Below are 15,223 nucleotides of genomic sequence, written 5' to 3'. Positions count from 1 at the left end.
AAAGAATGGTGCTTACTAGTGAGCAAGGACTGCACACACATCCCAGTTACAAACTAGAAGCCTACCATAATTAAACCAACTCACCTCCTTTGTGCTTCCATCTCATCTGGAGATGGCCCATTCTGGACCTGGCGCTGGGCAGCTGGACCTGCAAAGGAAAAAAAGAGAATCCTATTGGGGATGCAGCAGTTGATGACTTTTCCAGAAAATGCTTCTTCTGAAGAGGGTAAGGAGAAACATTACACTGACATTATCACGGTACATGATTCCGTGGACCCCAAAATGACCTAAGTCTCTCTTAAGGCATCTTTAGATGTGCAACAGTTGTTTTCTAAGTAATGATTAATTCCACTGCTTTACAGATTGAGACTTCCTATGGAAATCACCACAGAGCAGCAAAATGTCATTTGTTTCCACAACTCTTTTCTAAATTCCTTTTTCTTCTATTTTACTGACATCTATGCGTTCATTTTGTTTAATGTGATTTTCCTCTCCAGCTGCTTTAGAAGTGGAGTACAAAATCCAGACAAAAGAAAGCGTGACTAGAAGAGAGGGAGGAAGCTTGTTCCCTCTGTAAAACAAGAAGCAACGCAGTGGGAGCTGATCAGATAATGCCAGCTGAGGGAGAGCACCCAACACATTGCATGTAAACCAGCTGTAAAGGTCAACCACAGTCTGTGGGACGGGGATAACTGCTCTGTGTCACTGCAGAGACCTGCAGTGATTGGAAGTGAGTTTGAGGAAAGCTATTTGTAGCGCCGTCCTGGGACAACACGGTGTTCTGTTTTCCATTCATTTCTAATATGCTCAAATTACCTACAGCCATAAGAAATAACTCCTTTCAGGCATTTCTCAGACATGAACAAGCATGACCAGTAAGTTCTCCTTGTAATGACACCCTCATTTAAACACTCTACAGGCTGCACTGCAAGCTGCCTCCTACTCTGCCAGCTTTCAGGAACAGCACTTCTAGTAAAACTGAGAGACAGTTCTGCTTTGACCCATCCATGGCTCCATTGCTGTGGCAATCTGCATCTTTAGCAACTAATTAAAGCAGGAGATACGCTGTGAACATCCCATCTTTCCTCGCTTCGTTGCTTTCTAATAATGAACCGTGCTTTATATAAGCAATTTGGACTCAGCTCAAGGCAGATTCTGGGAAAGCACTGAAGTTTTCCCTGTTTCCTTTTTCTCCTCCTGCTTATTGGAGAAGGTTTGCAGCACTGAGCACCATACTCATGGCTGGAGGTGACTGAGAGAGCTCCCTGCAGTGAGTGATGATGGTTGGGTGCTGGTGGCAGCTCCTGGCACCTCCCACATCTCTGCACCCTGCCACCCACTGGAAATAAACCTTTTTCCTTTTACTCATGCTACTACTGCTGCTGAGCACATGCAAGAAAATGGCCACATAAGGTCCATTTCCCCAAGTAATGTGGGCTTTGTGAAAGGCCCAATCTGAGCACTTTCAGGTTTTCATTCATTTTCCTCACTGGAAGCAGAGCAGGGTTTCTGCAAGTCCTACAGCCTCATGGTGCTCAGAGACGAGTGTGACAAATGTGCTGGGCTAAGGCAGGATCTATTGCTGAGATGGAAACAGAGCTGAGACTAAAAATCTACATTCAGCATATGAACAGAATGTGATGATTTTGTCGGGAAAAAGCCTCACAGCAGACTATGGGAGGAAAAGAGGTGACAGACAGACATATGCCTCTGCCTGCTGCTGGATGGTTTCTACGTGTGCTTGGATGGTAGGAGAGTCAGGTTCAAGCACTAGGTCTGACCCATCACCACACATTATAGGAGTTTGTTCGGGCTTCATTTTTTTCCCCCCCAGTCCAAACACTCCTTGAACTCCAGCAGCTTGAATCCATGCCTACCACCCTGGGAAGCCTGTTCCATGTTCACCACCTTCTGGTGAAGAACATTTCTCTAACCCCCACCTGACCCTCCCCTGATATATCTCCATGCCCTGTTGCATCATGTTGCTGTCACAAGAAAGCAGAGCTCAGCACTGTCCCTCTGCTCCCTGTGTGTGCTGTGTGCTTGCTCTGGGTCTGAAGCTGTCCTGGTGCAGACAGTGTGTCTCAGAGAAGTCCTGGTGTGGCCAGGGGCCACTGAGCTGCAGCCACCATGGCAGCCAGTGCAGGAACCAAACAGCACACTGTGCTCAGACTCATTAGCAGAGACAATTATCCTGGACAAACCACTGACCTAATTAGTCTAGATAAAGCATGTAGATAAAACAGGGTGTCTACACTGCTTCTGGGACCTGAGCTTATGCAACCAGCGCTGGATGACACAGCATGCCATGCAGACCTAATGTCTGTGGCCAGGTAAGGACTGTGACTGAGAGCTGCAGTGGGCAGAGCTGGGGTCCATGAGAGTTGAGTTTTGGCACTGACCATTCAGGAGAGTGCTCATAACCCACTTCAGGGCACACAAAGTCACAGGAAACAGAAGCACCCATGGAACAAGAGGGAACGTTGCCAGCTGGGCAGGGCTGGACTCATACCACATTGCCAGCTCTCATGCTACGTTTACTTCTCCTGTATTAAACATTAACTCCACACAGATAGACCTTCAGAGAGTACTGTTCACAGGCAGGGTGCCTCCACAGCCTTTATAACATAAGATGTTAACTACCTTCTATAACACCACTGACAATTTGGCCAAAGTTTACCTGCAGAACTGCAAAAAGCTTTACCAGCCTTAATTAAGCTTCACTGGTCCTGGGAGGCTAACGTTATGTAAGTGAATTACACCCAACCCATGCCTGCACAACCATGCCTAACATTTGTTTGCATCAATTTACCTACAGGTGAGACCTGCAATCAGCAGTAAAGGTACTCTTGATCTGAACATGCCAAGTAGTGCCTGGCAGTGCTACAAGCTTCGGGCAGCAAAAAGTCAAACACGTGTTCCAAAAAGCATCCCTAGCAATGTTGTACACAACCTCATTTTACCTTATACAACACTGAATTTTAGGAACCTCCAACTTAACAGCTCTTAAATGCATTACTTCCAGTATTACAGGTGCTTTATCTTTTATCCGTTCACCTGTAAGATTAATTTAACCCAACATAAAGCACATCCTCCTTACACTGAAGTAGGGGTGTGAGCACAAGGGTTCTGCATGAAGTCTGTTCATTCAAGGTGAAAACTGATATACCATTCACTGGTGCAATTCTGTGGTGTAGATAAGGTCAAAGAACAGTACCAGGTATTGGAAAACATGCCTGGTATTTAAAATGGGAGTGCCCTACCCTGGTATTGGTTCCCATCTCTTGCAAGCTAACAGGTTAACAAGTTAATCTGCCTCAATAACAGCTGTGTGCAGAGTGCACAGGTGTTTTGGGTTTGTTTTGTTTTAGGACATCAACAAATGGAACTGCAGGGGCTCCTACTTGCACAGCCATGTGCTTGTGCCTGCTCACTAAGCACAATGGGAGAAATGAAATGCAGAAAGGAGTTACCCAATAACACTATCACTCAGAGACACCATGCTGCAAGGTGATTAGAGAGAACCTGTCCTCAGTGCACCAGGAGTGCTAGTGAGCACATCAACAAGAAACCAGCACGCCTTGGAATCCACTGCTAATGCTGTTAATTCAGCTATTTTGCATAAAACACAATGGTAATTGTTTGATCCTGTCTCTGTATCCACTGTGGCACAGTATTTATAAGCTTTCATGGTGGCGTCTCAGTTAAGATAGGAAAGAAGAACTTATCTTTTTCTGAATGCAATGAAGATGACTCAGTGCTGAAGTAATCCCTCTAGTAAGCAACTGCACTCTGATAGCCAGGATCATATTTAATATGTAAAGGACATGGCACAGGTGCACTTCATCTCAGCATCAGGAGCATTTGTTTGGGGTACCACACACATAAAATATAGTTCTAACAGATATACAAGAATTTTAAAAGTTGATAAAGGTGATGGTATGAATGGGAGGTATTCCACAGCGAGACAGATCCAGGGCTAGCAGGGACAGTGTCACCCCACAGACAGTGTCCAAGTGTCACCCCAAGGGGAACCCTGATGGAGGCAGGGAGGGTGAAGGACTGTGAAGGTCCACCAGCTCTTCTTGGAGCAAAGCCGTTTTCTCTCTTACCTCTCTTGTTCACAGCACCTGTACTACTGTGCATTATAGTACCTGATATTTAGCAGGCTGGAAAGCAGGTGCAGGTAGTGCTGACTGCAACCCAATGGGTAGTTCAACAGGGATGGGATATCCACAACTTGTCTGGGGCTGTCTGTATTCTTACCAGTGACTGACAGCAATTGCATGGGAACTTGGAGTTATTTTCTCCTTAGGAGCTAGAATAGTGTGAGCTGAGAAGTAAAAGCTGCAGATTCCTAGGCAGAGCATTTGGTTGAACCATGGCTTTTCTCTAGGGAAGCTCTTCTACCTAACCCTCTACAGGACCATCCAGGAACAGGTGAGCCCCGTTCAGCTTTCCAAGAAAGAGAGCACAGCCAGTAAGGTGAGCACATGGAACACCCACACAGGGCAGGGAAAGGTGACCCTGGGGCATCCCAGGGGGTTCTGTTTGCTGCACTGAGCTCAGAACCAGTGAGAAATAATTTAGTGAGTGCTTCATTAGCTACTAATGAAACAGGTGGATAAGCCAGCCACCTGCTGCGGTAGAACCAAAGTGATGCAGATACATCTCTGTGCCCCACAGGCTGCTTGCCTTGCTTCCAGACACAGCTTTGTGGCACATGAGCATCATACTTAGTGAGGGACTGATTGCTTCTGGCATGGGAGCTGCCTCTGGTTCTCAGAAAACTGTATGTGCATGAAAAACTATGGGACTAGATGTCTTTTTTTTTGTTGTTGTTGGAGGGAAAAAGGCAATGCTGAATTGCTGAGGGTGTGATTCCAGTGCTGCTGGTTTCATAACCACACACACGATACATGAAAGGATGAGATGGCAAACAGTGCCAGAACTCAAAAAGTAATCAGTAAAATTCAGAATGGTGAAGCTAAAAAATGTATGCAAAAACACATCTAAACAAGTCCACAAATACTTCAGTTCTTACTTTCTTCCCTTCTTAAAATGGCTTTCACAATATGCATTAAGCCAATTTCCTCCCCACATCCAGGTATAAACTTTTCAATCAAGATCAAGATCAGCTCATAATCTCATGCCTCTAGGCAGTAATGGAGCTTCAAGAAAGATGTCAAATATCATCAAACTCTTGTTTAAATCAAGAGGATTAGAGATACCCCACTGACACTGCATAGGGATCTGGCCAACTCCAGAGCCCAGTCAGTAGATGCTGCAAGGAAGCCAAGGGGATAAATCAATACTTCGTATCATACAACATATGACAAAGATATTTTCCTGAATACAGTTTTAATGAGGTACTGGACTGTTTTGCTAGGTGCTGTCCCAGCAGAGCAGGTCAGCACATGCACATAGCAATGCCAGGCTCGTGCCCTGCAGGAAAAGCACTGCTGGATCTACAGAGCACTTTCCCACGGGCTTTAGGGACAACGCCTCAAGGCCCCACATGTCTGTCTTACAAAATATCAACCGAGCATCTTCCTTCAGCTGAGTGCCACCAGGTGTGTATTTGCATAGGAACACACACATGAACCTGTTTATACACATGTCATGCGTACAATTCAGCTCATCAAATAACAAGCTTGAATTCATATTCACACATTTGGTTTGTCAAACATCATCTCTAGTTTTGTTTAACAGTAAGAATTATGACACATTAAATTAGAAATATACCTATACTTAGCGTAGCCTGGTGCAGAACCCAAGGAGCCTGGAGCACCATAGTCTGTAACTGGCCCAATTCCCCATACAACACTGCGAGGCCAATCTCCCCTTTTTAAAGAAAAACACTGTTATTTTAAGTGTCTCTTTCCTCTTTCTCTCCCCAGTGAGGCAGTAAGCTGCCCAGGGCAGGTTTCCTGTTTGTACTTCCATGGAGAACAGCAGGGCCTCCAACCTCATTTGTTCATTGAAGCAGCACATACACACAGAAAACACCACATTACAAACACTCACTTTGCATCTAGTTAATGGTTAAGACCCAGACAAGAGCCATGTTAACAAGATTTAAACCCCAATGCTGCTGTATGCCAACCAGAATGGATGTCTCTACCTGGACAGGGTGCTAGAAGGCAGAGGACTTTTCTACAAAACATAACTAAATGGAAGAGCAAACAAATACAAATGCAGTGCCTGATCCTGTCCACATTCACACGAGAAGCCAAGCCCCTTGCTTAGGGGAAGTGAAATTCCCAGCAGCTGCAGGACCCAGAGTAACCTCCTCAGCCTCCAGTCTCAAGGCCCAGTCCTCAATTCCAGGAGGACTGACACAAGCTGACAGTCACAGGCAAGTTCTCATGGAGGAAAGAACAAGTAAACAGACATGTAACTATAGAAAGTATAAACACTGCCCTTGTTCTTAGCTATTTTTTTAAACCAGTAACTGTGCCATGAGTATAGATGCTATTTATTAGCAAGTAAAGACAGAAGCAATGCAACGTGTTGATTCACAAGTCACCAATCTGTATTTCTGCTCGAACGACTTCTGATTTAAGAGCCTTGACTAACGCTGGCATCACACAGATCTAATGGGTTTTGTCTTTCAAACAGGAACTCAGCATCCTACTGCCCCATTGCCAGAGTTAAAAGCAAACAGAAAACAAACAATCAGTCAATAAAATATGATTGCAAGCCATATCCTAGAGCGACCTGGATGGAGGCACAGAGCATTCCCATGCACAAAAGCCCAGCATCCAGAAAACTCAAGCACCCCCCCTCTATCCTACCACAGCACGGCATGCAGGGAGATCCATTTCACCTACAGGACATCCTGCACAGGACGATGCAGTCACAGTGGCAGAGGCAGAAGCAGTGCCAGATCCATTCCCTGCTGACCATAGTATGGCAGCAGCCTCCTCAGCACACTGCTCTCCCCACCGTCCTCATGCCCAGCACTTACCGCCCACCCTGCTGCAGGCCAGGTTTCATCGAATGTAATCTATCCCCTGCTACCTGCACAGCGCACCCAGATGCTTAAATATTTAATTGGGCCCTCTGCTTTGCCTGTTGCAGTTCTTCAGGGTGCCCGGATGCCAGGCTTCACTGTCTGGCACACTGTCTGGACAAGAAGAAGCACTCCTGAAATAATAACATAAATGTCAGAAAGAAATTCCATTTTCTGCCCCTTGCCCCAATTAGACACCCATAAGCTTGCCTAGATGGAAGTAATTAGTTCTGCAAGCAAATGCAGGGATGTGAATAATAAGAACGAAAATGTTAGCTTGTACTGGGGGAAAAATGACTGCAAATGAACACATGGGATCAAGTTCACTGGCAGTGTAGCTGCTGAAGTCAAAGGGTTACACCGGCGATGAGTGCACAGCTCTTGTATTAAAATAAAAGTGTGAACATGCTGGATTCAGAAATAAATATCTATGGCTTAGATATTAGACCTGTCGTCTTTCAGTTCTTTCAACATCCCATCATTCTTGAACTCCCAGCACTTTTCTCTCTTTCTACTTTCCTCTCTGTTACGTAAGCATGGCAGGTTTCACAGAAGGCCATCCAGTTGAAGCTAAGGGATACTTGGTACGAGGAGGACACACAGAGTATTTAATCCCTATTATCTTTGCCTTATCAGTAGCTCTTCCATCCATCCCTTTCCCTTCTCCTTGCCTCTGTGTTGCTCTGTCCAGTGGTGACTTCATGCAGCCCCAGCTGCTCTAGGCAACGTATCTATGTAGCCTCAGTGAAACTACTTTGATTCAGAGCACTCTGTGTTTTGGCTCACTGAACTTAGCAGGTACGTATTTATCTGATACTTAATTTCTGGAATAGCTGAATAGAAACTGGAAGGCTTTGTACAGTTAGGGTGGGTGAAACTCCAGGTGAATGTGGGCTGCTATCTACCTTGAGATATATCAAACAGCCACACCTGCCCTTCATAAACAATACAAATTCAGCATGACTGAGTGTTTTCTCCCTCCCTGTTCCTACTTTCTACAACGTTAAAAAATTCTCTGAGTGATACTTATTCTAATAGAAAAACTGCTTATCACGTTTTTTAATGCTTGTTGCTATGAATTATTTACGTCCCATTTTAACACTATAGTAGCAATACCTCTCAGTTATCAGATGTGGAAAAATACACATTAGCTAATTAATATTTGAGACAGTAAAAACTCTGCTAAAAGCAAACTACCTTTTTCACTATGGCACACAGATGGTCTAAATTTTACCTGCATATACTCATCCTTCCTGCTAGCTGGCATGATAAGTACATCAGCAAACAGAGGTGTTACACTCAAACTGGAGTGTAAGTTCAGGTTCCCATAATTCTGATAGTCTTATAGTCAGCAATTGCTTTCTGAGGGCTTAAAAAATTCAGAAGTAAACGTAAAATACTGGTATTGAAACAGTGAAATTATAGACTGTTTTATCAAGAATACTTCAGTTTTTCTTGAGCAAATGGTTTGTTCAAGCCATTGCATTCTGTGTTTTGAGAGTGCTCCAAGTCCTTCTTGTTCTCCTTTGCTTCCCTCTTATATCATAGGATGAAGGGAAACACCTGGCATCTGAAATGACCTCCAAAATGCTGACATTCCCTGCATCACTACTGGATCCACTTTTAAATAGCTCATTCAAGCAGAGCCAATATCATCCTATGACTGGGAATTCCAATTACACCTAGATGGCACAGCATGGCTCTGGGTGATCGCCAAAGAGAGCTCACATGGATGGAGAAGTTCTTTCAGGGACTCAAATATATACTCCTAATTCAGAAACTAAGAACCTACAAACACATCAGCAAGAAAGAGATCCTTTGGAATTGGGAAATAACAGCACAGTTCAAAGGGAAAGTAAATAAAGAGCCTGAGAAAGCAGCTGCTTCAGAAACTATGATGCAAGCCATCACCTCAGCTTCCTGCTTTGGACAAACAAACTTACAAATTACCAAATATTAACAATTTATATAAACTTGAGAAAACAAACTAACAAACACTGAGTTCAAATGCTTTTATAAGATCTATATTGCTAACCTAAACAAACAAACCAACAAAGCAGAAATCTCACAATTTCTAACTATCCTTATCTGACTCTTCCTCACAAAGCTTACAGACCAGCCTGCCTGTGGCAGGACAAATGATTCCTGTACTAGCAGTACTTGCAGTTGCTGTGCAGAGATTTTAAGTAGCAATTCAATGGACCATCTCTGATTCCTACATAAAAAGCAACCTTGACCCTATTATAATCACAAATCCATCCCAAATGGCTAGAAGGCAAACCCCCACAACAAACTTCTCTTGTATTCCATGTAATAGGAAATCAATTGTACAAACTGCATTTTGACAAACATACATCTATAATGAGTCCACTGAAAAGGCTGGGAATCGCTTGTGATGCCCCACACTTAGGTGGTGCAGCAGCCCTCAGAAAGGAGATGCACTAGAAAAACGTGTTCTGTTTTGTTTTTAAAACAGAAGCTGGCAAACTGTAACACTACAATCCACAGCAGTGAAGGTAACGGACAGCTCTAATCCTGCACGTGGTAGCAGGCAGGTGGGTGGCTGTCTTACATGAAGCCTACTGCAGGAAGTCTGTAATTAGCTGTCTGAGCAACTACTGTTTATATCTGGTGATTGAGTGCATTGGAGCCAATATGCTACTGATATAACTGGCATCGTTTTAATTTCTGTACATTTTGACCTTAATTGGAAAGGTTGCTTTCCCTTTTTTTCCCCAATATTCATTTGCCATGCTTTGGGAACCACTTATCAGCTGAAACACAAAAGTTGTGCCAAAACTGAAATAACACCATCAAGTGAACAGAGTGTTCAGTTTTCTGATTTTAGAAGCATCTTTATCCACCAGCACTCTGAGAAGTCTGAGCTCTAAAGAGTTCTGGAAAACATTCAAGAAGGAAAAGGGTAAATGTCTGCATTTCTCAGCTAGATAAAATATACTAAAAGAACCATGGTTGTCCCACTGCCCATATCATTATAGTCCTGTAGATAGAAACCGGTTTCTTCTATAGAGGATAAGTGCCGAATGCTTTGTCCTATTTGCAGAAGCCACATACACTAAACTAGGTTTAAATCTTGCTTTTGCCTTTCTTTGCTCTCAACCTCCACTTCCACCACCACTCCCAAAGGACTCCTGGCTGTTGTCCTGAGGAGAGATGAAGGGCTTCCCAACAACAAACCGTGCTCATGGGATGACTGTCACCCTGCAGACAGCATTTGAATCCCCAGCAACTTAGCTGGTGCATGGAGCAGACCAGGAGGTGGTCTCCATACATGGTCTCTCTGGAGTTCCTCCCTGCAAAGAACCATAGCTAAACCTGCAGTGAGCTGGGACTCTTGCATGAAGCTGATGGATCCCCTCCCAGATTTCTTTGCTGCCCATCAGAAGCCGATGGCATGGTAAGAACAGCCACTAGTAACATGATTATAGCACACTGTTTTCTAAATCATCTTCTACGCAAAATTTTAGTTGATCTAATTGCTTGAAAATGTTAAAGTTATGCTACACAGCTATTAAGATTATTTGGTGCAAAGGAAGTGCTGTCACAGGCTCAATAGTTCTCAGAGGGCTCAACTTTAATTAATGTAAGCTTGCACATTGATTATATGATTCACTTGAAAATATTCACAAGGTGCATTCTGTTCCCTGAGAGTCAGAGCAGGCATTCAGGGCACACTGTGACGTACATTCTGTATGAAGCAGAAGCCTTCAGGAAAACCTCAAACCTGCCAAACTCCCATACAGGGGCAAGCAAAAGCAATTCAGAAGAAACTCAGTTTTGTGAACATGGCTGCATCACCAGCTATCAATGCCAACCTTGTTGAGGGATGAATGCTCCCCTGGTGGTGCGTCTCTGCCCAGCTTACAGGAGGAGCCTGGCTTTGACTCCTCATCTAACTTTCAGCCTTGTAAATATAGCTCCGATGAGTCTTATCCTCAGTGACTAAGCCACAAGCTCTCCCAAAATACCCACAGATCCAGGGAGGGTTTAGAAACCTGAATATCACCATGTGTTGTGGCTAGCTGCTCAGTGCCCATGACTCACTGCTGGGTGCGCCTTTCCTCTCGAGCCCAGTGCTGTGAGCAAACCTGTCATCAGTAATATACTTCTGCTGGGCTCTGTCTTGCCAGCCACAACGGGACCTCTCCTGCATGAAACAGGCTAAAGGAGGTTTAATTATTGCTTTGCTTTTGGATGAGCTCTCTGTCCCCAAACCTGGCTTTCCTTATTGAGAGGAGGCTGGTATGGTTAGTGGCTGTGAGACACCTGTGACAAAAACGTGTGCATGTTCCCTCCCTGCACACAAGTTAAAAATATCGGCTTAGCCTTGGAGGGTTAATTCTCTTTGAAATGCAGTGAACAAGACTCAGCTGCCACCTCTAATACGATGGGCAGCTCCTGCAGTCTGCTCTCTGTCACAACAACTGCTGCCCTGCTTTCTTCTGCTGCTTAACTTCTTACCATTTGAAATTGTAAATGCTTTGCATTACAAGGAGAAGCTTGGAGGAAGGGAGAGCAGATAAATCTTTTAAACTATGTTAAACCCAGCCTCACTCACAGCAAAATGGCTCTTTGAGGTTATTCTTGAAATGTCTGGCAGCCCTGTCTTTATTCCCACATCTCTTAACCTGGGGTTGTTCCTGTACCTAAGCATCCCCCTTAGCCCCATGCTGAGCTCCCACCAGAAGTGGAGCACACCAGCAGCATCCTGACCCAGCTCCAGGGGTCCACACAGGGACCCACACAGCAGCACCAGTGAGGAGAGGAGCACTCCCAGATGGCCCAGACTGGCAGTGATGACTGACTCAGGAACACTTAATGGGAAAGTAGTGTGTCCTCTATCCCATGTAGTTATTAACTCATGATTGTGGCTTTGTGTAATGTTGAAGCACAAACAGCATTACATGCTTGGTACAGAACCTGCGACTGCAGAACATTGCAGGTCTGTATTGTGCACAGAGGTGAGAGCAGACAGCTTCAACGAGCTCTTTTTGATCTAAAAATCAAGGAATCTAGCATCACTGTTTATCACTTCCTTACATCCAAGATCTGCTTGACTCTTCTGGGAATCCGTTAAAGCTCAAAAGCCTGCCAAGCTGAGAAAATTACCATGATATTTCCAGCATCTTTCCCCAGAATGTTACATTAAACCTTCCCCATCCCCAAGCAAGCTTTGCCACTTTTCTTCTGAGTAGCTTGGCAGGGCTGCTCCTCTCCAAGCTCCCCGTGCCCTCCCTGTGCATCCCCTCTCAGGTACTCCCACTGAAGAACTGGGAAGCTTTCCTTGTTGGTTACTGACACATTTCTTTGGAAGCACTGATCTCAGAGCCACAATTCATGTGCTCAGCCAAGCAGAGACTACCAGGACTGCAGCCACCTTTCAGTTCCTGATGTGATACTCTAAATAGGAACCACACTCATCATAAAACTGGAAAAATAACAATGCCTCACATCAGAAGCACCAGACTGGTGATGCATTTGCTCTCTGTCTGCCAAGGATGGGATCTGGCTGATCCCTGCTTCCCCACCCCCAGCACAGCCAAACACAATGGAGGGGAGTTGAGAAACGTGAGCAATTCCACATCGTGCTGCTGAAGCTCCCCATCTACGTGTCACCCAAGCTGAACTGCAAAACACGGCTGCCTGGCCTAGTTATCAAATGACCTGAAATTCAGCACGCTCATCTGCCCAACAGCTGCTTCATTGACGGAGGCAGGAGATCCTGCCTGGCTGCTGGCGTGAGGCCATGATGGAGTTGAGGCCTGGCATGCACACCTCGTGATGCTCCCAGCCCTGCACAGTGTGGCCTCAAAATGTCTGGAAGCCTTCAGTTCTGCACAGCAAATCCTTCCTTCTCCATATTTATTTCTCATTTGGATCATTAAAAAGAGATTGCTGAGACCTGGCACTTCAAAGGGGGAAAAGCAACAAACTGTCCTTCCCTAGCAGCTGAAATGAAGGTGAGGTTGGATCTTGTCAGATTTACTTCTTTCTAGTGAGGGTGCTGCATAAATAATAAACAGCACTAACACATTCATTTCATTTCAGGAAAGCGACCTACATAGGAGCATAGTAAGCAACACAAAAGTGACTATAAGAGTAATTGAGTAAGTTGTGAGCCCAGCACAGCAAACTTAGTGAGATAAATAATTTCAACAGGTACTATGAATTCCATAGTGTTCATAGTATTGCTAACAATGTGCCAAAGCAGCATCTGTCTTTTTACAGCTGGTTGTAGCCACTGCTATGGTGTCCACTCCTGCATTAAAAAGACCAGTGCTTAGACCTAACATAGGCCTTGCTCTTGGCATACTTCAAGGTAGACTCCAGAATCATTTCTTTACCAGGAGAACAGACTGTAAGTGAGAGTACAACCATGAATATTTGATTAGAGACACATGAAAAGAATCTGAAATCACATGGTACCAAGAGTTTAACTCGAATATGCATGAGCAAACAATGAAACTAATATTAAATGTATGCTTGTATTTTTCTTGTTCTGCAGTGTTGTCTACATATCTACGTGAATTAAACAAATCAAAACCCCCAGTGAGCAACATCAGACCTAATTGTAGTGCACAATGTTTCCCTAATGTATTTCAGTTTTTATATTTTCTCCTACAACTGGTGTTATCGCATTACTGAATAAAAGAAGATAATTTATATGTATGGTAATTTATATTAAACCACTTATGTTTGACTTAATTATGTGAAAAGGCTATTAAAAACATTTTATATTAACATACTTTCTGTCTGTGAGCTACTATCATTGATGCTTTGGCTTTATTCTCTTAGATGCTATTTGATAGGTGTGGAGATATTTAGTTTTCAGCTCCATCACAACGGACAGCTAATTAAATGCTTTCTAATAATAGCATTCTATGTTTGAGGAGATAAGACTAATTACTTGTTGAATTTTGGTGAAGTTCTGCAGACACGTCTACATAATCCTGATAACAAAACAGCTAAAATAACTTCTGTTCAACAATACAATTTGATCTCTTTTCTGTTTCTCTAGTTTTGATTTATCATTAATGAACACGAAGTGTCACTGGTGGAAAGAAATAAAGGAATCTGGGATTTCTTAGCAAAAATTCCATTATTATACAACACATAATTGTCAAATCAACACAATAACGTCAGACAGTCATCGTATAAAACCCTCAGGGAAGGTAGTGGAAATCCCTCTGCCAACCTAAGAGTAACCAGAGAACACCTAGGATTGTTGTCATTACAATATTATGTATGTGATTTGAATATAATCAGTTGTCCCTTCAATATTGCAAAGTTCATGATTTTCAACAAATAATAATCAACACCTTGTCAGTGACTAGGGAAACTGAGAGGTACTCTAGGTTCTCTGGGCAGTACTCAGAGTTTATTCCAGTGCTGAAGCTGTTCTTACATCAAGACAGCAGAGTTTTAGCCCATGCACTCCATGCACTCTATGCTCTCAGCAAGCACAGCTGTGATTTGGAGCCATAGTAGGTAGCCTAAATTAAAGGAAATGCTTCTTATTCCTGGGGCAATCGTGCCATTGGTTTCATCTCCTCAGGGCAGGCCTATCTATGGGGCAGGGCCCTGCTGAGAAGGTATGTAGCCCAGGTAAGATAGGTAGGCAGAGGATGAGCACACCATCCACCATTACCAGGAGAACTGAACTGTTTGTTCAGGCTGGAGAGGAGAAGGTTGATTCTAGTGTCAATGTCCAAATGAATCTATGGGAATGGCATGGACCTGGAACAACGAGGAGGATTCTCCAACCTTGGAGATGCTCAGAACTCAGTGGGAAAAGTCTGTGAACAACCTGTGCAAACTTCAAACAGCCTTGCTTTAAGTACATACCTGATCTAGATGATCTAGAAGTGCCTAAGGAATTCTCTATGAAGACATGGTGGAAATTAAGGAAGCAAATATCACTAGTCTCCATAGCATCTGGAGAGTAAATAAAGAAACATCATCTGGCCACGCTTTTCAATACAAAATGAGTTATCTGCTGATGCCCTGGGGTCCACTGAGCAGTTTCAAAAACTCAATTAAGGTAGCTACTTCAAGGATAACTCAGCATTTAAGATCTAAGAGTACTTAGTACTCTCCCAAATGCTTTCCTGAAGTTGAGTTCCATCATTACAGATGACCTCACACACACACAAAAAAAGGACCAAAAAGTAGGATGCTTAGTATTAA

The 15,223-nt window shown here is 43.8% G+C and overlaps 1 protein-coding gene across 9 annotated transcripts in view; it reads right to left on the bottom strand.

Moving 5' to 3' along the window:
• Positions 1–15,223, bottom strand: part of EVL (Enah/Vasp-like) — a 118,536-nt gene that overhangs the window by 17,032 nt on the left and 86,281 nt on the right. For all 9 annotated transcript variants that reach the window (XM_015865521.1, XM_015865517.1, XM_015865519.1 and 6 more), the window contains exon 4: positions 85–148. In XM_015865521.1, coding sequence (XP_015721007.1) covers positions 85–148 — 64 coding nt within the window. The remainder of the gene's footprint in view (positions 1–84; positions 149–15,223) is intronic.

Source organism: Coturnix japonica, chromosome 5 (genome assembly GCF_001577835.2).
Source record: "Coturnix japonica isolate 7356 chromosome 5, Coturnix japonica 2.1, whole genome shotgun sequence".
Taxonomy (NCBI): domain Eukaryota; kingdom Metazoa; phylum Chordata; class Aves; order Galliformes; family Phasianidae; genus Coturnix; species Coturnix japonica.
Note: the sequence above shows the minus strand (reverse complement) of the source record. Positions and strands in the feature narration are given on the sequence as shown.